The sequence below is a fragment of the Melitaea cinxia genome, chromosome 20 (assembly GCF_905220565.1).
Source record: "Melitaea cinxia chromosome 20, ilMelCinx1.1, whole genome shotgun sequence".
In the NCBI taxonomy this organism is placed as follows: domain Eukaryota; kingdom Metazoa; phylum Arthropoda; class Insecta; order Lepidoptera; family Nymphalidae; genus Melitaea; species Melitaea cinxia.
Window position 1 is genome coordinate 5,694,870 of NC_059413.1, and position 27,457 is coordinate 5,722,326.

The 27,457-nt window shown below is 33.3% G+C and overlaps 1 protein-coding gene across 1 annotated transcript; it reads right to left on the reverse strand.

The window, feature by feature from the left end:
* Positions 1–883: 883 nt before the first annotated feature.
* On the reverse strand, positions 884–20,037 carry LOC123663550 (TWiK family of potassium channels protein 18-like). The gene is made up of 3 exons (XM_045598225.1): positions 19,758–20,037; positions 1,768–2,449; positions 884–1,680 (listed from the first exon to the last, which is right to left on the reverse strand). Exons 2-3 carry the CDS (start codon positions 2,375–2,377, stop codon positions 884–886), a joined length of 1,407 nt encoding a protein of 468 aa, XP_045454181.1. The 5' UTR covers positions 2,378–2,449; positions 19,758–20,037.
* Between the last annotated feature and the right edge of the window lie 7,420 nt (positions 20,038–27,457).

The following is a 27,457-nucleotide window of genomic DNA, read 5'->3' on the forward strand; positions in this document are numbered from 1 at the left end:
ATAGTGTACGGATCTACTTTATAAAATCAGGTAAATGATAACAAAATCTTAATAAAAATGTTTTATTATCTTTACACTTGGTATAATTGCACAAAACGATTTAGGTCCTTAAATATAATATATATAGTATATAGATGATTAAATTCACAATCTGTACGAACTAACTTCTCTATACACGAAACCACAATACATTTTTTTGCTGATAGGATGTATCAACTTATATAATCAATTCCTATTTCTTCAATAAGCTTACAAAAGAATTATTAGGAATTTAAAACACTTCCGTCGTACCTTGTAATAACTTTACTTTTATGGCTATTAGTACAATTAAAATCTTAACGTATTATTTATTTGAAAGTAAATCGTTTAATTAAACAACAAATCAATCCCCATTACTTAATTGATAATTAAAATAATTATACATAGTTTTATACAAAATCAATAATATCTTAGTATATAGTAATATTATCTTAGTAAATAGGCTTTTACAATTATAAGAGTATCAGTTACGAAGACAAATATATTAATTTGCCTAATTTGGCACTAAAACCTATTTAAAGTAATTAACAAACACTTCAGTCGTTTTATCAAGAAAACAATTATGTTTATCAAAACCATTCACTTATTCTACAACTCAATCGTTCTAACAACTTCTAAAACGTTTCTGTTGTTAAAATCAACTTTGACATTAAAAAGTTTTTATTATCATCCCTTACATCAATGTTGCCCGTTCTGGTTCTTTTTCTTCTTTGAGAGTGTAAACGGATCGACGAATTGCATTGCTTTCGTACCTAGTACTGGGAACGTGCTGTAAAACTTCGGGCAGTATCTCGATATCCGAATTGACTAGAGTCTCCTCTGTGAAATTTCCACTTTCATCTCGTCAAGACCTTTGCAGAAACTCAGGAGTCGAAGTCTTCGGATTATTATTAGCTTTGAGAAACCTTTCGTGGTGCCTCAATCGATGTACGATTTCGTCGTGAAGAACGTTGAAACACATAGCTGTTAATGCCAATCCAGTCATAATATAGATCGAACAAAACCAAATAGTACCCGAGGAAGCACCATTTTTCTGAGTTAATCCTGGTGCCAAATGTCCAAATCCAATAGTACTTAGACTCATGAAGCAAAAATAAACTCCGTCTATAACACTCCAACCTTCTAGCTGGTATAAGATGAGAGCTCCAAAGAAAATATAGGTGAAAATTGCCGCTAGACATAAGGAAATAGGTGCCAGTATTGAAAATCCACGCAAAGATATTTTTGAATCTGTATCACAACTCATCGAATCACAGTCACGAAGAAAGTGTAGCCCTTGGGCCTTATCTTTTATGGAATTTGTGCTAAGACTGTTAGCTTGTGACGCAGAAATAATTGTTCCAGAAGGTGATCGAACATAATAAGGCTCTTGTAAATGCAATGTCTGAGATCTGAAATCATCTTGACGTCTTAATTTTTCTTTTCGTTCCTTCGTAGTCATTGTTCTTTCATCGAGGCAGCAGTATCCACATTTTGAACATAAGCAGCAGCATAATGCTCGACTGAAGATACTACGAGCAAGTCTTGATAGCAGCGCTCCCACAACAGACAAATACAATAGCGTAAGAGGAATACCTATAACGGCATATCCAATCGTGACAGCTTTTCCAAGCGCAGTTTTGGGTGCGACGCTACCATAACCTGTAAAAAAAATGTAATGAAACACTGCCTACAACTATGCAATAAGTTTTATTTTGGTTTATTCTTGCTCAAGTTTTATATCCTTACCTATTGTTGTTAAAATGGTTAATGAATAGAGAAAGGCTTTAGCAAAATTCCATTCGTAGTCATCCGTGACCAGTGCTGGAGCCGATTCCAACGCTCTCGCGTCCCCATATTGTTCTGATACATCCGCGGCAACTCGTGCTACTAATTTTTCTTGAAATCTAGCAATTTCCTGAGCAGCTAGTCTCGTCCAATTTTCTTTATACAAAATATTTAAAGAAACCGTTATTTCCCATATGCTTTCGACTGTTTGAGTACGTAACTCAGCGCTGACTTGTGCGATGCTGCTGTTGACTTTTGGTAATGGAATTGTATTTCTATTTTCATTTGCCTGATATGATGTTGTTGCTAGCGTTTTCTGATGCACTTTTGCAGCACCACCTTCTATCGCAAGGAAAATAAATGCGCCTAATAGGGTGTATACTAGTAAAATTGCCAAAATACCAAAATTTGTAATGCATCCAGCGATTAAACTTTTCTTTTTGCTCTTTTTTGTTTGAATGCAAAGACAGCAAGTTGTAATGACATCATCATAGTTATCTATCTTGCCATTTTTCTTATATTTTCCGTTAATACTATTCTTTTTCTTATTTTTATCCATATTTTTCTTCATAAAATAATATGATGACACATTCTCAGTCGTGCTAATTATTGATATCCCTCATCAATTAGATTCCAGTCAAATCTGTAACAAAAAACAAGACAGATTATAACAGTTATTCGATTTCTCGAAAATTTGTATATAAAAGATATTTTTTGAAATTTAGTGAATCACATAAAGCAGTTTTACGAGTAAAAGGCGTGTCGGAAAACTAAGAAAGAGGAAAAGGAAATTCAAAGTCGACATCGTGAATAAATATGTACATATGGCACGATATTCTTTTTTATGTATTCTTTAATATTTTCAGTAATATTAAATATGGAGTTTTTTCTTTTTGTATTAACTTATTTTATAATAACTTTCCAAAAAGAATTATTAAAGACATTACACAAAACTTTACAAATCGGCATTTATTAATCTTCAAACAAATTTATTCCCCCTTTTTATAACAAGTGCGATTACATGATTGTTTATTTTTCTGAAATATATAATATTTTCCAAAATAAACTCGATAACCGTAAATTTAAAGTTCGTTCAAGTTCTATGCAAGTTATAATGTTTCAGAACATTAGACCAGGATGGTAAACTTTCATAGTTCATAGCTTTCCTTCCGCTAGATTAGTCAAAGGATTCTTTTTCCCAGTGAGTTTAACGATTATTAATATTATAAATAACAAAATGGAATACTTCACAATATAATATCAATTAGTAAAACAAAATTAACAAATTTAACTAAATAATACATATTCTGAGAATACAGAATTAAACATTTTCGTCAAAAGTCTTTTAACGGAAATTATTTATCTAACGTGAGGCACGAGACGATTATTTTGCCCATTTTTCTTTTCGTTAAGACTTATTTTATTACGAGAAAATCACAGAATTTATGAAATATAAGAATATAGATTACCTATATTAATAACAATATACATAACTTCCGAATTCGTTTTTTGCTTTTTAGTTTACATTTTTAATACAAAGGGTGAGGATAAGCACCAACAGCATCCTGAAGTTATTTGCAAAAAGACTGGAGGGCCGACCATGGGGAGGTTTATCAAGTTACATGTACACGTGTTGGTACCATGATAAGGAAACATCGAGAGAAACTCTCGAGAATCCGCATAACTTTTTACTGGGTGTACCGATTTTGATGATTTTTAATTTAATCGAAAGCCGATGTTTATCATGTGGTTATATTTAAATTTCATCGAGATCTGATTACAACTTTTGGAGTAATCTTTGATAATGCGTATTTACTTGACATTTTTTTTTTTGTCTACCTACGTTGTATTACTTGTCGATATAATTGAAGTCGGTTTTTCTTCGTTCGCCAGCAAACACTATTATTGTTTGTATTTTCTTTTAGTACCACTAACTAACTTGAACTCACTGAAAACTCATATGAAATCTAGAATAGATATAAAATCTAGATATCTTAGATTTCATATATCGTTATAAGTTACGATATGTTTCACATGTATCCACTAAAAACTGTAACTCATAACTAAGTTGTGAAGCGGTTAAAGCTTAACGCCTTCGCCGGTTTTTGCTATACGTTAAGTTTGTAACTAATCGTTAACTTCTGTTCGAGATTGAACGTAGTTGGGAAACAGTGAGAGATATTGCGACTCTTATTATTTGTTTTTGTTAACCTTTGTACTTGTGTTTTAAATAAATATAACATCTAAGAATATTTTTCACAGCACTAGAATTTACGCATGAAACATGAACATTTTTTCGTTATACCATTAATTGTTTTCTTATTAAAATCACGAACTATTTTCAATACATAAAAACTTAATAAACAATATAGAATATCATGTATTCTTTTTATTTTATTATATACTAGCGACCCGCCCCGGCTTTACACGGGTGCAATGCTAATACTAAATATACCACAGAATGTCTTTATTTATAGTGTGAATCTAGCTTATAGGACGGTTATTAACATAATAACAACAACATTCAAATATGCGTCGTTAGATTACACGTTGTCACAGAATGCGTTGAAGAAATAAAGGTTCACTGCTCGTTCCCCGTAGGTGATAGCGTGATATTATGTAACCTATATGTTGACCCGACTTCTTAATAATATTCGTGCCAAATTTGAAGTAAACCATGCAGCACTTTTTGAGTTTATCCCGGACATACATACAGACAAACAGACAAACAGACAAATAGACAAAAATTCTAAAAACTATATTTTTGGCTTCGGTATCAATTGTAGATCACACCCCAAATATTCTTTTAAAAAAATATTTAATGTACAGTTTTGACTTTCCTACCATTTTATTATATGTGTATATGTGTAGATATTAATACGCTAAGATTTAAGATGTTAGCCCCCATTTTTAGAAAAAGCCTCACAATTATTCCACATAAATTATATATCATTGCTTACTCTACCGGCGAAAATAACTACAAAATTTGTTATTGCTTTTTTTTTGTAAATTAATTAATCATAAAATTATATAACATATACTAATAACTTTAATTTTGAAATAACGTCAACATGATTGACGGTCGGTAAAACTTTTGTTCAATTTCAAATCAACTCACGTATAAATACTTTTTTGTAATTTTGTAAAGTGATAATTATTTTACTTATTTAGTGTAAATTATTTGCATTTGCATATTTTAATAAGTTTATGTAAAAATTCTCAGTGCGTTGTTTTATACATTGAAAACAGAGTCAAATTATGTAAGACTAAAAAACTAATAACTAACTAAGTTTTTAATTTAGAACGCCTTTTTCAGGAAACTCTTTAAGTAGAAGTCAATAATAATCAGAGAATATCAGAAAGAACATAAATCAAAAATATAGAGAATTCCAATACACACAGAATAACCATGGTTTCAAACATATACTAATACAGTCCACTGCTGGACATAGGTTTCCAAAAGTTCGCGCCAAAAATGACGTGAACTCATGTGTTTTGCCCATAGTCACCACGCTGCGCAGGCTGATTGGTGACCGCAGGACTGGCTTTGTCGCACCGAAGACGCTGCTGCCCGCCTTCGGCCTGTGTATTTCAAAGCGAGCAATAATCATATAACAGATCCAAAAACATAAAATAATACAATTAACGTGTAACAGTCTCAGATACCATAACATAGAAATAACGCGTCGAAGTTCTCCGAAATACGTTTTTACTCGTTTGCTTCTGAGAAACTAATCGGAAACTTCTATTTAACATATAGCGAACTTCGGAGGCCATTAAGACTTTAACGACCCACTATCGCTATCGTCAAACTACAAGTAATATTCAAATGCACTAGCTCTCTGCTATTAAATCCGTAGATGTAAATGAACAATTGCACGCCTCCAACAAGACTGTGCTTTATTCTCTTAAAATGAAAAGTACGGGAAACGCTTACTCTTAACCTCTATATTCCAAATCTATTTAAGTAGTACAATAAATTGTATGTAACGCAATAATGCTAAAAAGTTTTTTTATCTCATTTCGACTGTTAAGCACATGTTTGTGATGAGAGGTATAAAAATCCAAAGATTCTAACGATTCCAAAGAATCTAACGATTCGATGAAGCGTTGGTGCTACGGACCCAGCAGAATTTAAAATAAATAAAGAAAACGAGCGGACATCAACACCTGTTATTAAATATTTAATGCTACTCGTAGACATTTGCAACAGAAGAAGAGTTGCGAATGCGTTCGCCGGCCTTTAGGGAAAAAAATGGTTTTCCACTTTACTCTTGAAAGTACATAAATCATTATCTCTTTCAAAAAAGACCTAATTGGATATTAAATGCTAACACAACACTCTTACACTAAAATGCATCAAGGTATAAAAATCAAACTAACTCACGATAGCATCTGGAAGATGAAACCTAATACAAATAACCTGTAATAGGGTGATATTCATTTCTTTATTCATTTATTCAAATATATATCACACATAGGCCTTCACAAGTTTGCGCCAAAAATGGCGTGAACTTATGTGTATTGCCCATAGTCACCACGCTGGGCAGGTGGGTTGGGTTGTTTCTTTATACACATCACAAAAGGTGTTTTTTTTTTGTGTTGTAAGACCTAAAATCTAATTATATAGTAATGTTTAAAAAGTAAGTTAATGATACATTTTAAATTAAATAAAAGTAACCAACCTGATTCATTACCAAATATGATTTCTAATGTTTTAAATGAACATTGAATGTCACAAATATATTTCTCAAAATATGCCTGTAATCTGATCTACTCGATAATTATATGTAGCACTAACAATACCCGTTCGAATACTTCGCACTAAATAAGTAAAAAATTTACCGACCGTCAAATTTATCTTGTTGATGTTGTTTCAAAATTAAAGACGTAATACATATAATTTTAATAAGTAATTAGTTTACAAAAACAAAAGCAATAATTTTTTTTTTTAGTTGTTGACGCCGGTAGAGCTACCTATTATCTATAAAATGATATATAATTTATTGGAGTAAATGTGAGGTTTTTTCTAAAAAGGCAGGCAAACATCTTAATCTTAGCGTATTAATATATATGATGTCAAACTGTATGTATGTGTATATATGTATGTATGTATATATATGTATGTATGTATTTACTTGTATTTTATTAGAACTGTTGTTTTTCTTTAAAAAAAATATTCAGTTGAGAAACGACATTCCTTGTATTGTTTCATCTCCTGGTGTCGTTTATTCAATACACAGGTGAAACCGTGTCGATCGTCTAGTAAGATACAAAATTAACGTAACGATGGCGTGTCAAGCCGGGATTACATTACGAATTTATTGTTGCGTACCTAACTTATTCGTCATTATTAAGCAGCTTTATTTGTGTTGTTTTCACATATGGGTTAAAAGCGTTCATGATTGAAGGTTTCTACGCAGGAAGGAATTTTAAAATTATTGTCTCGAAAATAATATTACCGCAACTACAACAACAACCTACGAATGTACAAAAATTCGTAACGCCTATATTTACATATGAAAAACCTATTAATATATTTGAAACAAATGAATCCCCCTTTCCCTTGGTCATGCTGTAACTTCATTACTAAAGTGATCAGACTTTTGAATTCCCGGCCTAATTATTATTCGTCAAGCAGAGTCAATAAATATTTTTTGAAAACGTTTATATGACTAAATATTACATACATATGTAATACACATACTATGTATGTATGTATGAATGTATGTAGTATCACTTATTTATTTGTAATAATTCTAAATTATATCTTTTTTTTGTGCTATAAAGCTCAAAATAAAAAATTATTAAATAAACTTTAATAAGTACTTCGACAATGTCATTATTTTTCTTCTTACACTTTCTATAAATGATTATCTATTTACTTATTATATATTCTATTACGTTCGCTAAATTTTCATAATAATCCCCCTATGGCAAAATAAAATTATTTCATTTCATTTAAGTTTTCACGGACTGGAAATTTAACTAAATTGCGCATATGACTTAGCTACTATAATTATATAACTTGAGTAACTTAACGCGTGAGATAGGACAACGTATGTCGGGTCTACTAGCAAGGAGATAATTTTTATACATATTATTCTAAATTGATCAATATTATTTCATAGGGTACATTATCCATTTAGGTGGACAATTTTTTGTTAGTTCGATTGTAAATTGTAATGTCATCACTCTGGTATTAAGCTACTTGTATTTTTAATTCACACTTCTCTCTTTGTTATTATAATTAAGTAAATTTTATTACATCAGAATGGTTGAACGGAACTAGGCGAAGTTTGGCACGTACTTTAGGTCTTACAGATTGAAATATACTACGAATATATGGAAAGATGCAGAATTATTTTAGAACAGCATAAAATATGAAACAGCGCCATCTCATGCAAATAGATTGCATGTAGTTAACATCTGAGGTATTAAATATTGATATTAATAAGCTTAAACACATTTACAATTTAAACGAATAAAATATTTATGTTTATATTAAACTTACATATAATTTCGTAAAAATACTTATGTTTAAATGACAAATCTCATACCATTTAGTACCCGGGAGACCGAACTTTGCTGTGGCATTTTTGACAGCATGTAACAGTACATACAGATGTATAATAGATCGTTATATCAGTATAAAAATGTTCCTTTTGTTTAAAAAGGTTTAAAACATTTATTTTAAGTTAATTATTATAATTACCTAAATTGTAACAATTTTCAATTTAAAAAAAAACGATGAATTATTACAGCATTATTATTATTATTAGCTGTATTAAAATAAATGATTTATATTTACCATTGGCTGAATATTCTATTGCGCGACCGCCGTTTGCTTATAAAAAAAAGAAAGGGGAATAAGTAGGCTTTGAAACTGGAAAACTGTGCCCGCGGCTTCGCCCGCGTTTAAATCAGTGAGTCAAAAAGTTTTCCCGGCAAACTTGCCACGATGTCCTTAGATGGCGAAGTAGCTTCTTCCGGACCGGGACAAATATATCATAAATAACGGTTCGTTATTAAACAGTTTTGTTATTTTTGTTGGCGTCCTGTCGTGTTGGCGCATTGGCGCGTTAGCACGTTGGCGCATGGGCGTGTTGGCGTGTTGGCACATTGGCGTTTTGACATGTTGGCGTGTTGGCGTATTGGCGTGTTGGCGTGTTGGCGTGTTGGCGCATTGGCGTGTTGGCGTGTTGGCGTGTTGGCGTATTGGCGTGTTGGGGCATTGGCGTGTTGGCGTATTGGCGTGTTGGCGTGTTGGCATGTTGGCGTATTGGCGTGTTAGCGTATTCGCACATTGGCGTGTTGGCGTGTTGGCGCATTGGCGTATTGGCGTGTTGGCGTATTGGCACATTGGCGTGTTGGCGCATTGGCGTGTTGGCGTGTTGGCGTATTGGCGTGTTGGCGGATTGGCGTGTTGGCGTATTGGTGTGTTGGCATGTTGGCGTATTGGCACATTGGCGTGTTGGCGTGTTGGCGTGTTGGCGCATTGGCGTATTGGCGCGTTAGCACGTTGGCGCATTGGCGTGTTGGCGTGTTGGTGCATTGGCGTTTTGACATGTTGGTGTGTTAGCGTATTGGCGTATTGGCGTGTTGGCGTGTTGGCGTGTTGGCGTGTTGGCGCATTAGCGTGTTGGCGTGTTGGCGTGTTGGCGTATTGGCGTGTTGGGGCATTGGCGTGTTGGAGTATTGGCGTGTTGGCGTGTTGGCATGTTGGCGTATTGGCGTGTTAGCGTATTCGCACATTGGCGTGTTGGCGTATTGGCGTATTGGCGTGTTGGCGTATTGGCACATTGGCGTGTTGGCGTGTTGGCGTATTGGCGTGTTGGCGTGTTGGCGTATTGGCGTGTTGGCGGATTGGCGTGTTGGCGTGTTGGCGTATTGGTGTGTTGGCATGTTGGCGTATTGGCACATTGGCGTGTTGGCGTGTTGGCGCATTGGCGTATTGGCGTGTTGGCGTATTGGCGTGTTGGTGTATTGGTGTGTTGGCGTGTTGGCGTATTGGCGTATTGGCGTGTTGGCGTATTGGTGTGTTGGCATGTTGGTGTGTTGGACTGTTGGCTTGTTGGCGTGTTGGCGTATTGGCGTGTTGGCGTGTTGGCGTGTTGGCGCATTGGTGTGTTGGAGTGTTGGCGTGTTGGCGTATTGGCGTGTCGGCGTATTGGTGTGTTGGCATGTTGGCGTGTTGGACTGTTGACGTGTTGGCGTGTTGGCGTGTTGGCGTATTGGCGTGTTGGCATGTTGGCGTATTGGCGTGTTAGCGTGTTAGCGTATTCGCACATTGGCGTGTTGGCGTGTTGGCGCATTGGCGTATTGGCGTGTTGGCGTATTGGCACATTGGCGTATTGGCGCATTGGCGTATTGGCGTGTTGGCGTGTTCGCGTATTGGCGTGTTTAAGTTAAGCGGACAATAAAAAAAAATGTCGATTTTTCCGATTTTAGTAAATTTCCAATATGCAATGAATCAAAACTAATGAATGAAAACTATTGCTAACGGGCGTCAGATGTAGCCCGAACGACGACCACTGACTACTGCGCTCAGTCAGGCGTTATAACATTATATAATTTATATGTAGAAAGCCGGCAGAGATAACTCTAGAAGAAGTCTCTTCCAGCTAAACTGCGGTAGTTGTTTTATTCATTTTTTATTTTTTTATTTTATTACTGGACTTTCATTTGGACAAAATATCTGTGTTGTTACGGCAATAAAATATATAGCCGCCCCCTATCTTCCCGTGGGTGTCGTAAGAGGCGACTAAGAGATAACATAGCTCCACTACCACCTTGGAACTTAAAAAGCCGACCGGTGGCGGGATAACCATCCAACTGCTGTCAAACGCCCTTAGCAGTGGAATATCAAAAAATCCGTTCTTAGCGGACGTTTACTAACTATAATCTACCTCCCTGCTAAATTTCATCTTTGTCCATCCTGGATGGATAGACCATCCAGCGGTTTTTGAGTTCTCGTGATGAGTGAGTCAGTGATCTTTCTCTTTTATATATATAGATTACGATGCATTATTTGGACTCCTTTTCACCATCTATAGAGCATACATTTTAAATTTCGTCTCTTACTTTAAAAAAATAGGCCTTTCATACAAACTTCCGACCCCCGTTTTATCTTTTACGTCCTATACAAAACCTACTTGCCAAATTTCAAGTATGTAAGTGTTATAGTTTCGGAGATTTCGTGATGAGTGAGTCAACCTACGATCCCCCGTTTTAACCCCAAAAAGGGGTTGATTTCTAAAGATATATTATTTGGACACCTTTTCACCATCTATAGAGCTTAAATTTTAAATTTCGTCTCTTACTTCAAAAACATAGGTCTTTCATACAAACTTCCAACCCCCGTTTTACCCCCTTAGAGGTCGAGTTTCGTAAAATCCGTTCTTAGCGGATGTCTACGCTCTATAAGGAACCTAGACGACGAGTTCCAAAGACGACAATAAATAACAAATTTTATATAGAAATAATACATATATAAATAAATACAAATGTTACACCCAAATTTAAACGGGAATTTAACCCTGAACCTGAGCTGAATGCAGGGTATAAACCGTTACCCTTATTGTAACATTATGCGTAATATCAAAATTGAAGTAGGTATTTCCGTGTAGCTGTGCATCAAAATTATAAACGTATACTACGTGTGAATACACCGTAATTTATTATTATTTAATCAATAAACCTACCACCTTGGAACTTAAGGAGCCGACCGATGGCGGGATAACCATCCAACCGGTGGCTTTGAAATACACAGGTCGAAGACGGGCAGCAGCGTCTTAGGTGCGACAAAGCCAGCCCTGCGGTCACCAACCCGTCTGCCCAGCGTGGTGACTATGGGCAACACACATGAGTTAACGCCATTTTTGGCGCGAACTTGCGGAGGCCTATGTCCAGCAGTGGACTGCAATAGGCTGAAATGATGATGATGATGATGATGATGAATCATTGAACCTTATTCAAATCAAACCTTTTTTGTTAATTCGAAGTATATTAAAGAAAAAGAGGTTATAGTATCGACAAAAGAAATATATTTTAAATATATTTCTACAAAGCAATTCAAACAAAACTCTTTGAAAATGATCATCAATAGTAATAAAGTTAACACTTTAAATAGAAGGTAACAATCTAAATAACACTCACCTAATGAAACTTTATTATCAATTTCTGAATTTATGTCTACGAATCTCGCTTAGAACCGCTTCAAGCGTACGCAGGGTAATGAAATAACTCATTTCAATTGAAATAGAGATTTCAATGGGACATTAGACGATGGGGAGGCTAAAACTCTGTAATATTGGATTATATCGCTGATTTATGTAAAATCTTTATCGGTCGTGACACCTGAAATTGGATTTTGGTGTCGTTACATTGCTTTTGGTAAAAGGGACGAAAAATTTCCGATATGATCATACTTTAATAAATGTATTAGAAAACTCCGCGCTTAAGGGCACTGCTTCCGCCTTTTGACTCACAACGTATATTTTAAATATCCGTAATATAATAGCCTTCTCTAATTGCTAACCGGTATAACCTAGAGATTTTTTCAAAATAAACCTTTACATTCTAAAGTAAACACGATCCTTCCTCAGGTTTTCTGCGAAACATTTTTGTTTGGTTTAAGCTTATTGTCAGAGAGCTCTGGAATTGAAATGATTTAGCAACAATTAATCACAAGCCTTGGGCTTAAGCAGGAAAGTCAATCAAATAGAGATTTGACACCAGATTCATAAATCACTAATAAATTTATGAATATTTCTTGCTTGTATGAGTGTGGATTATTAGTGACTAGCGACCCGCCTTGGCTTCACACGGATAGAAAAACTATCAGTGGTCTTCTACTATATTATGCATGTATTATACATATAAACGTTCCTCTCGAATCGCTCTATTTACTAAAGAAAACCGCAACAAAAACCATTGCGTACGTTTATAGATTTAAGCATACAGACAGCGGAAAGCGAGATTCCTTTATACTATGTAATGATTTACTCGCTATGTCCGGGAAACAAGTAAAACTGCTAACCCTATATGATGATGACCTTTAATCTTAGTAGGAGAGTGATTGGGCAAAAACCACAGTATTATTGACTAAGCGTTCTTTCTATATCGAAAAGGAAATGCAAATATTACTGGCTGTATAATCAACTATGATTTAGGTATTTAAAACTTTGTCATTAATTAGTAATGTATAAAAAATCTGATCCTTCACCCACATGGGGATCCCCCAGCTGTGGGATATTACAGGCTGAAGCGTATAAAATAATACTTGTTTACTACGCCATAAAAGATAACTTATCTATCTAGGTTAATACTGTTATTAATGTTGTAGAATTATACTTATCTTTTATGTACTTTACTTATAGTTGTATTCATATTGTTAATACGAAAGTAACTAACTGTGTATCGGTTACGCTTCAAGGCCAAAGTGCGCAGTTGCTTGTTTAATGTTGAGATAGTGTACAGCCTCGGGAAAGACGTGATTTTATACGAGTACAATACTGCAGGGTCGTTACCCTGAAATGAAATATGAAACCAAGTAAAATTTCGATCCAACGAAGCAGCAAGTGATCACTAGTCATTGCCTTAAAACATTGCAAAAACTAAATAAATATGTTAATACCGTCACTAAAATTCAAACTTTTTTTGAGTGTGGAGTAGATAATATCGTGCTCGAAATCCGGAGCAACCCGATAAAGTTGTATAACTGGTAGTATAGAGTTGACCTTTTAGATCACACCAAAACAATACTGATTTCAAGTAGTGTTGTGTTCCTGTGGTCAGTTAGATAGACAGAACTCCTTAATGAACGCTTTCCAGATAGTGATTACTTAACATCAGACAGTGTACGTGTGCTTACTAATCTGTTGGTAAAACAAAAACCGTTATACACGTATAAGTTGTATCTAAATATTTATGCATGTAGGAGTAACAAAATGTTAAAAGTCCGCTAAGAGTTAGCTTGTTTGTATTCCCTGTGTGTTCTCGCAAAACACGTAATGAATTCGATCCCACTTGTTTCCATAAATATATGATAACAATTTTACTTTAAATTGATATAAACTTGCTTATGGTATGTGGAGATCAAGTAGCGATGTCCTTTTGTTGTGTCTAGCATCGCTAGTCTTAGCATGATTTATGATATCGTATACGATTATAGTGCTATTATAATATTACCATTCATTTGTAACCCAAAAAAATATTTTGATGCTTTTTTATTAAAATTTTAAAAGCATTTCCCTACTTTTTTGAGAAAAAATTGAAAATGTGTTTACTAAGAAAAGGCACCGCATTCGATTGCATGCTGAATGTTGCATTTTCTGAGAACATCTACCATAGTAAAGTAAAATTTTTTGACACCATCAAAAAATAAAAATTTCAGCGAACAAAAAAAAATTCATCGACTTTTTAAAAAAGCTACTATTTTGACGTGAGATTTTTCGATTGATAATTAGGGTGCTTTTTCGAAATTGGGGTCAAAATAAGCTGAAAAAAATAAATATTTGAAATCAAAAAAATTACAGTGTGTGTGAAAGATAAAAATGAAAAACCAAAAACTTGGTTTTTTGAATTTTTCTAACGCATTTTGAGGTTATGTGAAAAAAGTGTGAATATAAAAGTTGTAGATCTTTTTATTACCTACAACTTTGCTTTTAAACTTTTTTCCAGAGGACTTGTAGTTTAGCCGGAAATCGAGATAAACCGTTTTTTACCCTTAATAGCCCCCACCACTTTCCGACTTCAGATCGCTCGTAATTTATTTTTCTTTTCATTTTCGTTATAATCTCTTCCTTTTCCAATAGGTTTCATCTTACTATAATTTTTTTCACTTTCAACCTTTTTCAAAGTCTAAAAGCACTGGTCTAAAATATTTATTGCGAGTACATAATACTAGATTAAAAAAAATATCGTTTTCGTGCGTATTAAATTTTCTAAAAAAAAATTGCGGAACGCTACAACAAATATTAATATCTAGTAGTGAGCCTGTTCTTGTTATGATAACATGGAAAACTTCGGGATGTTTTATTATTCTTCACAATGAGAATGTGTTGAAAGGGTCCTGCATGATTAAACAACGTACTGAGGCCTGCATTCAGGACGGCACAATTTTTCTCCACCTTGTTATTTTTTTACCAGAACCGTAATAATGTTCATATACCTGTGTTATATTAGGGTAAGAGATTCGTTTTATTTATTAAATGAACCTTTTCCCTTGATAAAAATATTTTACATATTCTTTATAAGTTGATTAAATTTAAGAAGTGTAAATTAATATTGTACAATGTTTTTTTTATAGTATCATTTACAACTTTAATAATGTGAAAAAAGTAAAGATAGAACTAAAATTTTAAGAGCGATTAATATTTTTAAAAATGAAGCTACCACCGATTCGGAATGTAAATTCTGGTAAAGAAGAATCGGCAAGAAACTCCGCACTTACTCTTTTCAAAATAATATTGATTATTACATTTTATCTACATTTTAGATGATAACCACCAATTTCTTCTGATACATTAATTAAGAGTTGCTAATATTACTTAAACGTAAACATTACCAATATTATACAATTTGCTAAATAAAGATGATTAAATAAGTCACACACAACTGAATGTTCTAGAATTAAGCGACAAATTTATTATCCTCAACTTTATCAAGAGTGTCTGTCCGGGAACTTTTAATAAACTTCAAGAATAATGCGTGAAATAGGTATAAAAGTAGTGAAATTGAAATCTTGTACCTAAAACCAAGTCACGTCACAGGTATCGGGCGTATAATTTTAGTGGCACTAGCAACATACTCGACACGTAAACGACAGAATGAACAAGGACCAATTTAATTGAACACAAGCCTCTCTTGAAATAGTGAAGTACAACGAAATTGGACACAACTGAAACGTGACATCCTATTTTTATTCATATTTGATTTTCTTTTTAAATTTTAAATCCAGGAGTACATGGATATTTTTATCAATCACTAATTAAAATAAAGCGGAAAATTTGTGAAGGTCATAGTAACGGTTCATCACTAAATTTAAAAATATTAAAGAATACGACATTTTAATAAAGATTTATATTGACGTCTTCGTCCTTTTTAAACGCAGCTTAGTAAAAGGCACGTATAAATCCTTTTGATGCGTAATAATAAAGATCTTTAAAACTTGCCATTCTCTGTAAAACGGAATTATCGAAAAATTGATGTTTTAATACACAAACAATGAAAATATCTACAGTCGGTCATTTTACTTTAATAGCCAAGGCAAGAAGACGTATGATGTAGGCCAGTTATAAAAATAAATAAAAAAATAATAGCCAAAGTTTTTTTTTTAATACCGAGCAAAATTAAAATATTATAAACTCTACATCAATTAGTATACAGAAACATTGTGTGTTAGCAGAATACAAGATGGCGCATAAAAAACAAACCAAACTGATTCGTTTCTTAAAAGAAGTGGGAACAATATTTGGCTTATTATTTGCTACAGATACACCATAAACAAGCTATCACAGATAATAAAAACGACAGATAAACTATGAATCCATTTAACGACAATTTTACAGCTTCACAAAATGGTCCCGCAAACGTTTTGAATTTGAATGCCCATTCATGGCCATTAAACATCGAATTCGATTTTATATCTATAGATTCGAAAGGTATAATAAGAGATGTTAAATATAGAAATGGGATTTATTACTAAAACAAAATACCATTTATGTTAATCAAAACTATCTTTTTAAATTTACATCGACCAACGCTTTGATGATTCTGGATTTATAAACCTTATTTTAAACCTTCTTAAGAATTTTTATTCTAAATTGTTTTACTGTGTTAGTTTTATTGTTTCTACATTTTTTGTCTCCATATTTTTTACAATATTTAGAAACAATTTAATCGAAAAGCAATACAAAGGTGAAAAGTAAGCGCAAAGCAGTCAAACGCAAGCCTATCTAATTATAAAAAAGTGACAAGAGCTTAGGTGAAACAACTGTGAACAAAATGTGATAAACATTTTATATATAATTAGTTATTGATCACGTATTTCATTAGCAAGCTATATAAATTAGTCTTATTATACAATGTGACGTAATTTGTAACCAATATTTATTTTCTAAATTAACCCTCATAAATTATACGAAAGTTCACGCTTCATCTTTTGCATGATTATTATTTAACGAGCTTGTTTCTGCTTTAATTACACAAACCTTATTTGTGCTAATAATAATTTATCAAAGAATACCATTTGAAACAAAAAACCGTACAACAAATCTGAACTCCGTATGAAAATTACTTCAATAATATAATTTAGAAAACCACATTTCCGAAAGTGTCTTATTACATAGCAAATTTTATGTCTTCTTTCTCAGAAATTCATATAATAAGCAATAAATTACTCAGATTTCCAGAACTGTGAGACTAAAAACAAATTTATTACTGCCTATTATGAGAATTTTTAATATGTTTTCATTCCAAATTTGATTTAAAATACCTAAGATTTTTTTTCAACAAATAGAAATTTGGTTTACTTAACAAATGAAAACTGAAACTGTATTACCAGAAGTTTCCTTTTTTATTTTATTTTTCTAAAAGTAATACTTCTAGTAGTAGCTAATCAGGAGAATGCTAATTAATCACTGAGTGACATAGACTATATATTAATGAGAAAAACTGAACAGCAAAATCGTGTAACTACGTGGACGAAGCCGAGACCGGAAAGTTAGTATTTTATATATTTCTATACCGCAAAATGAAGGGCTGGAACAAAAATATTACTCCTTGTAAATACTTCGTGACATATATATAATTATTTTTTTAATTTGTTTGAACCGAATTAAATGATTAAAAAACCATTTCAATATTAGGAAGAGGCTTAATATTCCTATAAAAAAATTTAGGCTTAATTCTCTTCTGTTGCTTGATAGATCATTTTCTAATCAAAAGAGAACTAATGTAATTGGAATTCGATATTTGAATTTGAATCTGGTGTAATATTTTTGACAACAAGATTGTTTTTTTCTGTTGACACAAAAAAAAACCTGCAAAGGAAACGCCCCCACCAAAAACAAATATTTGCATAAATACAAATATTACTTGAACTAATAATATTCCAACTGTCAGTCACTGGGTATCATTCGGTACAATTAATTTTGTATAATTATAACAAATAAGCACCGAGTCAAAGGATTACCAGTTAATGACATGCGTGACGTTGTTGTAACGCTTTGAAATTCGTATAATATTAATATAGATATTAATATTAGAATCGTAAATAATTGGGTTTATAATATGAAATACCATTTTAGTTTTGTTTTAAGTTGAAATATACCAATAAAAGTCTAAACTATTTCTTGTTTTCAAATTAAATTGAGACTGTTATCTCAATCTCAACGACCTATCTCCTCCGTGTCTTTTCTATTCTACGTGTCACTTGCGGAATAAACCGGATTTTTTCCTTTGAAAAAGATACCACAACTATAAAGAATCGCAATAGTCTTAAACAAAGAAAAAAACATACGAATCGGTAAATATTTATAAACACTCCATGTATAATTGTAAAAAACAAAACGACTTCATTTACATCGACAAGTAATACAACGTAAGTAGACGAAAAATATTAACAACCGCACTAGTCATCACTACGATTTTCGGGTGTTTCCCTCGATTTCTCTGGGATTCCATCATCAGATCCTGGTTTCCTTATCATAGTAATAGGCTGGTTGAGGCTGGCTCTGGGATATTTAATTAAAAGCAACCATTAAAGGTTGATCCTCTACAACAGTGGGTTGATAGAAGTATATCACCTAGTGTATCTCAGAATTGCCTCAGAAACGTGCAGGTTCATCCATCGTGATTTTCTGCACGGTAGACTGATATGAACTAATAAAAGCTTGAAATCTTAATAAACAAATAGCATTTGTGAAAAATTAATTTAAATTATATACACCTTTAGGCCGATTACAAATCAAAACTAAAAAATTATTTTCTTTTCTGAAATCTGTCTTAAGTATTTCGAAGAAACGTTAAAAATTAAACATAGGATTGAAAAATAGATGTTGGCCGATTCTCAGACCTACCCGATATGCACACAAAGTTTCATAATATTTTATTAACCCTCTTAAGCACCCCCCCCCCCATAACTTAAAAGTATGAAAAATAGATGTTGTTCAATTATCAGACCTACCCAATGTGCACACAAAATTTCATGAGAATCGGGCAAGCCGTTTTGGAGGAGTTTAACAACAATCACCGCGACACGAGAATTTTATATATTAGATAAGTCGTATAAAATAATTAAAACTGCTTTTACGAGTATATTATATTAAAAACGCATTAAGGAATAAATAACGATCACTAAAAATGGCGCATTAATGCAATCCAAATTATGAATAGAGATTTCAACTCGGTTCTGCTTAGTTTGAAAGAATATCAGTAATAATATTCTATTACATTATCTATCGGCATATTAATAAAGCCCATTTTTGCGTATATTGCGCGCCTCGACTCCATGTCCACTGTATTAAAAGTTCTTTTGTATGTCACACGTATTGCCATAAGTGCTTTTACAAAGACTTTTAAGAACCGGGCACTTCTAGAAGAGTTAAATTGAGTCAATGTATATGGTTAATTTTTTTACAAATACGACGAACAAAACAATTAATTATATTTAAATTTTTATGTATTATTATCGTTACAATGTTTAGTATGCAATGCGAGAAAAAATAGAAAAAAAGCATGAAACAAATGCATGATGTTTTTTATTCAACTAATAACAAATAATACTCTTAAAAAGGTTTTAATTCAAATATTTAATATGAATTCACTAACATCTAGTATTATTGGAAAACAATAATTTTTGTATTTATATTTACTCTAAAATATTAAACAACTAAAACTAGAATTATATCTGTAATCGACTGTAAAATAATAAATAAATAACTTACCTCTTTGAAAAGCGCAGTGTGAAATTTTATGAATTCAGAAAAAACTGTTTTCGTACTCGAGCTTACCATATTTCGTAAAAAAATAATTAATTAAAAGCTTCTGGCCACTAATTAAAGTTGATTGATGTTAGTGCAACCGCTCGAAAGGTATTGCAGACTCTCATCTTCAATGATAGCCAGCGATCTGTCAACATGATGAACTTGCGCGATGGATTTAATAATCTCTGCATATAAAGCACTTTATATATATTCACTACAAGGAACAACTTTTACAATACTAGTTAAATTTATGTACTGGTTATTTTTAATAATTTAATTTATATACTGATTATATTTATTTATTTATATGGCAAATAAGTCACTACAACGAGTTCAGTTTCAGCCACTATCGGCCATCTTTAAAATTCTATTGCGCATGCGTATTTTTTTGAGTGACACATGCGCTGTTCGGTCATTTTTAAAGGAGAATTATTTCCATAATTTGTTTAATCAGCGACGGAGAAAATTTATTTAATTGGTGTATTTGATGCCTACTATTTACTTAACTAAAATACAACATAATATCCCATATTTTTAATACACATTATAGCTGCATAGAAATACATAGCATAACATCTAGGGGGGACCTAGGAGAGTTGTGACAACTTTTACTTTAAGCGCCATATCTTGCTCAAAAAACATTCCACAGTTCTGATTTATATGAATTTATGTAACGCCAATCCTTCCCTTTCAAAATTAAAATTATTAAAATCAATTAAAGTATTATGGTTTCTGATTATTTAAACAATAACAATGACCACTCTTTCTGTTACAATTGTCCTACCACTGAGGTGATTGTGTAGGTAATTTCCGACCATGTCGGTCGCTTCAGCCTTCAATATCCCACTGCTGGGCATAGGCCTCTTTTCCCATGTAGTATTTATTTTATTTATTTATTTTATTTATTCAGAAAAAAAGATACATTATTTATACGGCGAATGTTCGTAATATATGATTTAGAACAATTTCTATTTTGAAACTATAAACAAGTCGTTTTCCTAATAGTGAACACAAGAATAGAAACAGTAAGACTAGCTATGACCATTGATTTACCTTGACATAACACTTAATAGGTGCATCTCCATTATTTTATTTCACACTGACCTAAAATTCTATTGCAACACTAAATTTTTTAAGTCATCTTTTTTTTTCTTCACAACTGAAGAAACCATTTTTCATGATGAATATTCCTTTTCATAATAAATTTCATATATTTAAGCTTGTAAACCTTAATTTATAATAAAATACTAAAGAAAAAACTACTTCTGTATTAGTATTTTAAGTAATTTTACCGTATAAGGGCAATTGTAATTTCTCCTAATAAGCAGTATTTTATTGCTATGATGACAAAATAGCCAGAGCTCCTGAGTATCGTATGTTACCACCGAGATAGTGTCGGCAACACGCTAGTAACAGGACGTTCCTGGCATTTCTGCCTTTCATTGAGTATAGTAACCACTTACTTTTAGGTTGACTATTTGCGTGTTTATGGCAAACGTATTTATTGAAGTATATCAATTTATATTACTCATAAAGACATCCGAAATCGTAAAATATTTATATGAAACTAGCTGTGCCCGCGGCTTCGCCCACGTTGAAATCAGTGTGTCACAAAGTTTTCCCGGCAAACTTCCAGTGGAACTTTCATCAAAATCGGCTTAGTCGTTCCGTAAACCTTCCCCTTGCCAATAGTGGAGCCCTCTCTCCAATGGTGAAACCGCATGAAAATCCGTTCAGTAGATTTTGAGCGAATCGATCACATAAACTTTTGGAAACTTTGTTTTATAATACACTAACTGTTGCCCGCGACTACGTCCGCGTGGTTATGAAGATATCCTATTAAGTCTATTAAGATGTTTAACGCAAATTTCACTTGAAATTCTTATCACACTCAGTAACTTTTTAAAAGGCACAATTTAGTATAATTTAATACTTGTATTTATAAAATCTCTCTATACACCATATTGTTAGTTTTATTTTCAGGCTGCAATATAAATAACCTATCCGGCGAACTTATAACTGCTGAATATGTTTCATACAAATTATCAACCCCAACCCCTTAGCCGTCGAATATCGCAAAATCTGTTCCTAGCAGACGTCTACAAACTATAATCTACCTCCCTGCCAAATTTCATCTTTGTCCATCCTGAATGGATGGACCCTGCAGCGGTTTTTGAGTTCTCGTGATGAGTGAGTCAGTGACCTTTCTCTTTATATATATATAGATTACGGTGCATTATTTGAACACCTCCTCACCATCTATAGACCGTACATTTTAAATTTCAAGTCTCTTACTTCAAAAACATAGGATTTTCATACAAATTTCCAACCCACGTGCTGTGTGGCTACGGCACTAAATAATTTAGCCACCCCCTCTCTTCCCGTGGGTGTCGTAAGAGGCGACTAAGGGATAACAAGGTTCCACAACCACCTTGGAACTTAAGAAGCCGACCGATGGCGGGATAACCATCCAACTGCTGGCTTTGAAATACACAGGCCGAAGACGGGCAGCAGCGTCTTCGGTGCGACAAAGCCAGAGTACTGCGGTCACCAACCCGCCTGCCCAGCGTGGTGACTATGGGCAAAACACATGAGTTCACGTTATTTTTGGCGTAAACTTGTGGAGGCCTATGTCCAGCAGTGGACTGTAAAGGCTGTAATGATTGATTGATGATGATTTCAACCCACGTTTTACCCCCTTAAGGGTCAAGTTTCGTAAAATCCATTCTTAGTGGATGTTTACGCCCTATAAGGAACCTACCTGCCAAATTTCAAGCTTATAGGTGTTATAGTTTCGGAGGTTTTGTGATGAGTGAGTCAACCTACCATCCCCCGTTTTAACCCCAAAAGGGGGTTGATTTCTAAAGATACAGTATTTGGACACCTTCTCACCATCTATAGAGCATACATTTTAATTTTCAAGTCTCTTACTTCAAAAACATAGAACTTTCATACAAACTTGCAACCCCCGTTTTATCCCCTTAGGGGTCAAGTTCCGTAAAAATCCATTCTTAGTGGATGCCTACGCTTTATAAAAAACCTACGTGACAAATTTTAAGTTTATAACTGTTATAGTTTCGGAGATTTCGTGATGAGTGAGTCAACCTACGATACCCCGTTTTAACCCCAAAAAGGAGTTGATTTCTAAAGATACATTATTTGGATACCTTTTTACTATCTATACATACATTTTAAATTTCAAATCTCTTACTTCAAAAACATAGGACTTTCATACAAATTTCCAACCCCCGTTTTACCCCTTTAAGGGTCGAATTACGTTAAATCAGCTCTTAGCATATGACTACGTTTTATATGGAACCTGCCTGCCAAATGTCAAATTTGTAGCTGTTATAGTTTCGGAGATTTCGTGATGAGTGGGTTAACGTAACATCCCCCGTTTTAACCCCAAAAGGGAGTTGATTTCTAAGAAACATTATTTGGGCACCTTGTTACCATCTATAGAGCATACATTTTAAATTTCAAGTCTCTTACTTCAAAAACATGGGACTTTCATACAAACTTCCAACCCCCGTTTTACCCCCTTAGGGGTCGAGTTTCATCAAATCCATACTTAGCAATAGATTACACCCTATAAGGAGCCTACCTGCTAAATTTCAAGTTTGTAAGCATTATAGTTTCGGAGATTTCGTGATAAGTGAGTCAACGTAACATCCCCCGTTTTAACCCCAAAAGGGAGTTGATTTCTAAGAAACATTATTTGAACACCTTGTTACCATCTATAGAGCATACATTTTAAATTTCAAGTCTCTTACGTCAAAAACATGGGATTCTCATACAAACTTCCAACCCCCTATTTTACCCCCTTAGGGGTTGAGTTTCGTAAAATCCGTTCTTAGCGGATGTCTACTTCCTATAAGGAGCCTACCTGCCAAATTTCAAGTTTGTAGGTGTTATAGTTTCGGAGATTTCGTGATGAATGACCTTTCGCGTTTATATATATTATAGATTACCTAAAAGTAACTAAAAATAGCAAAACACCACCTACACATAAATGAACATATAATAACAACCTCACATAATAAGCATGAACATAATAATAGTGAGTGAGTGAGTGAGTGAGTGAGTGAGTGTGTGTGTGTGTGTGTTTGTTTGTGTGTTTGTGTGTGTGCGTGCGTGCGTGCGTGCGTGTGTGTGTGTGTGTGTGCGTGTGTGTGTGTGTGTGTGTGTGTGTGTGTGTGTGTGTGTGTGTGTGTGCACATGCGCGATTCACACACGGCACAAAGAAACTTCTGAAACTAGGGAGGTAGGCCGTTGCGATTTGTTCTATCGACGATGATCACGGTCTCATGGAAAAGGTCGTAAACACCATGCAAAACGCTTCGCTTACAGATTTTGAGCAGTAATGTATATTATAACGTCACGCATTTTCTCATTCTCTTCTATACATTTATGTGTTTGTTTCTTTTACGTGACGCATTTTCATTTCATTTAATTTCAAATCACGACTCTAAAGAAGTTTCACTTCAAATATAACACTATATTTAACTAATGGATAAAGATTAGAAACTATAACATTTTATAGAAATATAGAAGTGGTACAGTGGCTGGTAAAAAATTGCATTGTGATTGTGTGAGAATAACTTACTCATGAAAATATATCCTAGTTTCTATAATAATATTAAACGGTAACCGTCACGGCGAATCTCTCCATTCTTCGTATCCCTTTTACACCTTTTGTTTTGTTCTCTGTGCAGCTATTGAATGTACCCTCGAAGTGGAAATCAAGTTAGAGTTTGTTTAGAGAGCGTTATCAACTCTTACGCCTCTTAATTTAGTATCATTTTGCTTATGATTCATATTATAATAAATCGACTTTCAATTTTAATTTTAATGCAGCTGTTTTACGACTAAAATATTTCGATAAGCACTGTCATAATCGGTAAGAAAAGGTAAATAGTAAATTATTAGTAAAAACTTTACATTAATACGCTTGTGTGTATTAAGGAAATACACACACAGACACTCCAATTTTATTTATTTATATAGGGTAACAAAACAAAGGTTGCGTAGCTTAGGAACAGACGACATTTGACTTTGTATATATTTAAAGGAATACCAAGTTCTTTTTTGGTACAATTATACGTCCTCCAAATTACACACTAACAAATCAAAATCATGCTGATTTTTTTTTACAGAAATTAAAAAATAACATAGAAGCTATAAAGATAGGTAATACATATTCGGGTCAAACTGTTTATAATATATTAGAAAAATGTATATTGGAAAGCCTAAAAATGGATAAAAAAGTAAAGAAAACCAAGGCAAATACAATTCTTACTGAAGAAACTTTAAATCTAATTAAACAACGCCATCAGTTACAAATTTTGAAGCCAAAAAATTCAGAAGATAGAAGGAATCTTAGCTTAATTTACAAAAAAACTAATAAAAACATTAGAAAAGACTACAACATGTACAGATCAGACATAATAGAGAAACATCTAGTTAAAAGTAGAAGCTGCAAACGAGCATATAAAGAGCTCCGCACATGTAAATCTTGGATATCAAGTTTAACAGAAAACTCTACCAGTACAACTAGTAGAGATAATATACTTGAAATAGCTACAAAATTTTTCGAAAATCTCTATGATCAAAAAAGCACATGCGACCACGTCGGACCTCACAGTTTCTACTCTCAAAAAGAATCTACCGCTCTTGTATGGAATGAAAAAGAGATAGCGCAGCAAATAGAGAAACTAAAACCAGAAAAGAGTCCTGGCCCTGATGGAATCCCAAACGAAGCAATAAAACTCGGAACAACAATTCTAACACCAGTAATAACCATGTTATTTAATAAAATTACCGAAGAACAGAGAGTGCCTGAGCAATGGACAAAGTCGAACATAATATTATTGTACAAAAAAGGCGATCCAAAAAATATAAAAAACTACAGACCTATTAGCCTTTTGCCCAGTCTATATAAACTCTTCTCATCCTGCATATTAAGTCGAGTAACTGAAAAAATCGATGAAAATCAGCCAGTAGAGCAGGCAGGTTTTAGAAAGGGCTACTCAACAATCGACCACATTCATGTCCTCGAAAATATTTTAGAAAAATATAAAGAATTTCAAAGGCCTCTCTACCTAGCCTTTGTGGATTATCAGAAGGCATTCGACTCTATCTCACATAAATCAATCTGGAAAGCCCTTGCAGATAATAAAATAGACCAAACGTACTGCAACATAATACGAGACATCTATGAGAGGAGCACAAGCAGAGTGAAATTAGAAACTAGTGGTCCAGAAATAAAAATCAAAAGAGGTGTGAAGCAAGGCGACCCTCTATCGCCTAAACTCTTTATAGCGGTGCTAGAAAACATATTTAAAAACCTCGACTGGAAAGACCTCGGTATCCAGATAAAAAATACTCACCTTAGTCACCTCCGCTTCGCAGACGACATAATATTATTCTCAGAATCCGGTGCACAACTTGAAAAAATGATTCAATCACTACAACTAGAGAGTGAACAAGTTGGTTTGGAAATGAACCTAGATAAAACAAAACTGATGACAAATTCTACAAAAACACCTATTAAAATTGGAAACGTATACCTGGACTATGTTGACTCCTATATTTACCTTGGAAAACAAGTATCATTCCATTCTAACAATAATTTTGAAGAAATATTAAGAAGAATAAATATATCATGGCAAAAATTCTGGGCCCACAGAGAGATATTTAAAGGAGAATTGCCGCTTTATATTAAAAAGGTAGTAATGGATAGTGGTATTCTTCCCTGCCTTACGTACGGTTCACAAACTTGGATATTCACTAAACAGATAAAAGAAAAAATACGAACATGCCAAGCAGCAATGGAAAGATCAATCCTATCTATAAGAAGAATAAACAAAACACGTAACAGCATCATAAGAAAAAGAACAAAATTAATAGACTTCTTACATCACTCTATGAAATTGAAATGGAAATGGGCAGGACATCTGGCTAGAATGCACGATACTCGATGGACCAAACGAGTGGTGATATGGGAAGGACCCAAGGGGAAAAGAAAGAGAGGAAGACCGAGCAAAAGATGGGTCGATGATATCCAAGCTATAGCAGGAAAGGAATGGCATATTGGAGCAAAGAATAGAAATCTGTGGTCACAAATGGAGGAGGCCTTTACCCTATAGAGGGGTTCTCATTTATTTTTTAAGCTATTGATAATTTTAATTTATTGATCAATTTTTTTTCAATATTTTCTATTCATATTTCGCAATTATTAATAAACTTAAATACTTATTATATCGTTTATATATATTTTTTATAAGAATGAAATTTTAAATGTAAATTTTTTTAATAATTAATTTTAAAAGCTATAAACATTTTATCGCAATTATGATTTTAATTTAATTTATAGAGATATTTTTTCTTTTAGTTAATTGGTAAGGTAATTATAATGTAACAAACTATATGATAATTTATTTGTCAACGAAAATGTATGCTAAATGAAATGAGAAATAAAAAGGCTTATTTATTTATTTATTTATTTATTTATACGTTATACGTACGTACAGTACAGTATTATAGGTAGAGTTATATATTTGGTACAGTTATATTAAATTGGTTTTAAAGCACTGAGAGTACTTAAAAATCAATTTAATTAATACAATTACTAATATAACACATTAATATATTTCAGTCAT

Bases quoted from the DNA above. Each gene is read 5' to 3' on its own strand.
- LOC123663550 (XM_045598225.1), bottom strand. From the start codon at position 2,377: ATGAAGAAAAATATGGATAAAAATAAGAAAAAGAATAGTATTAACGGA. The intron at 1,681-1,767 runs GTAAGGATATAA...TTTTTTTTACAG, and splicing joins AACCATTTTAACAACAATAG to GTTATGGTAGCGTCGCACCC.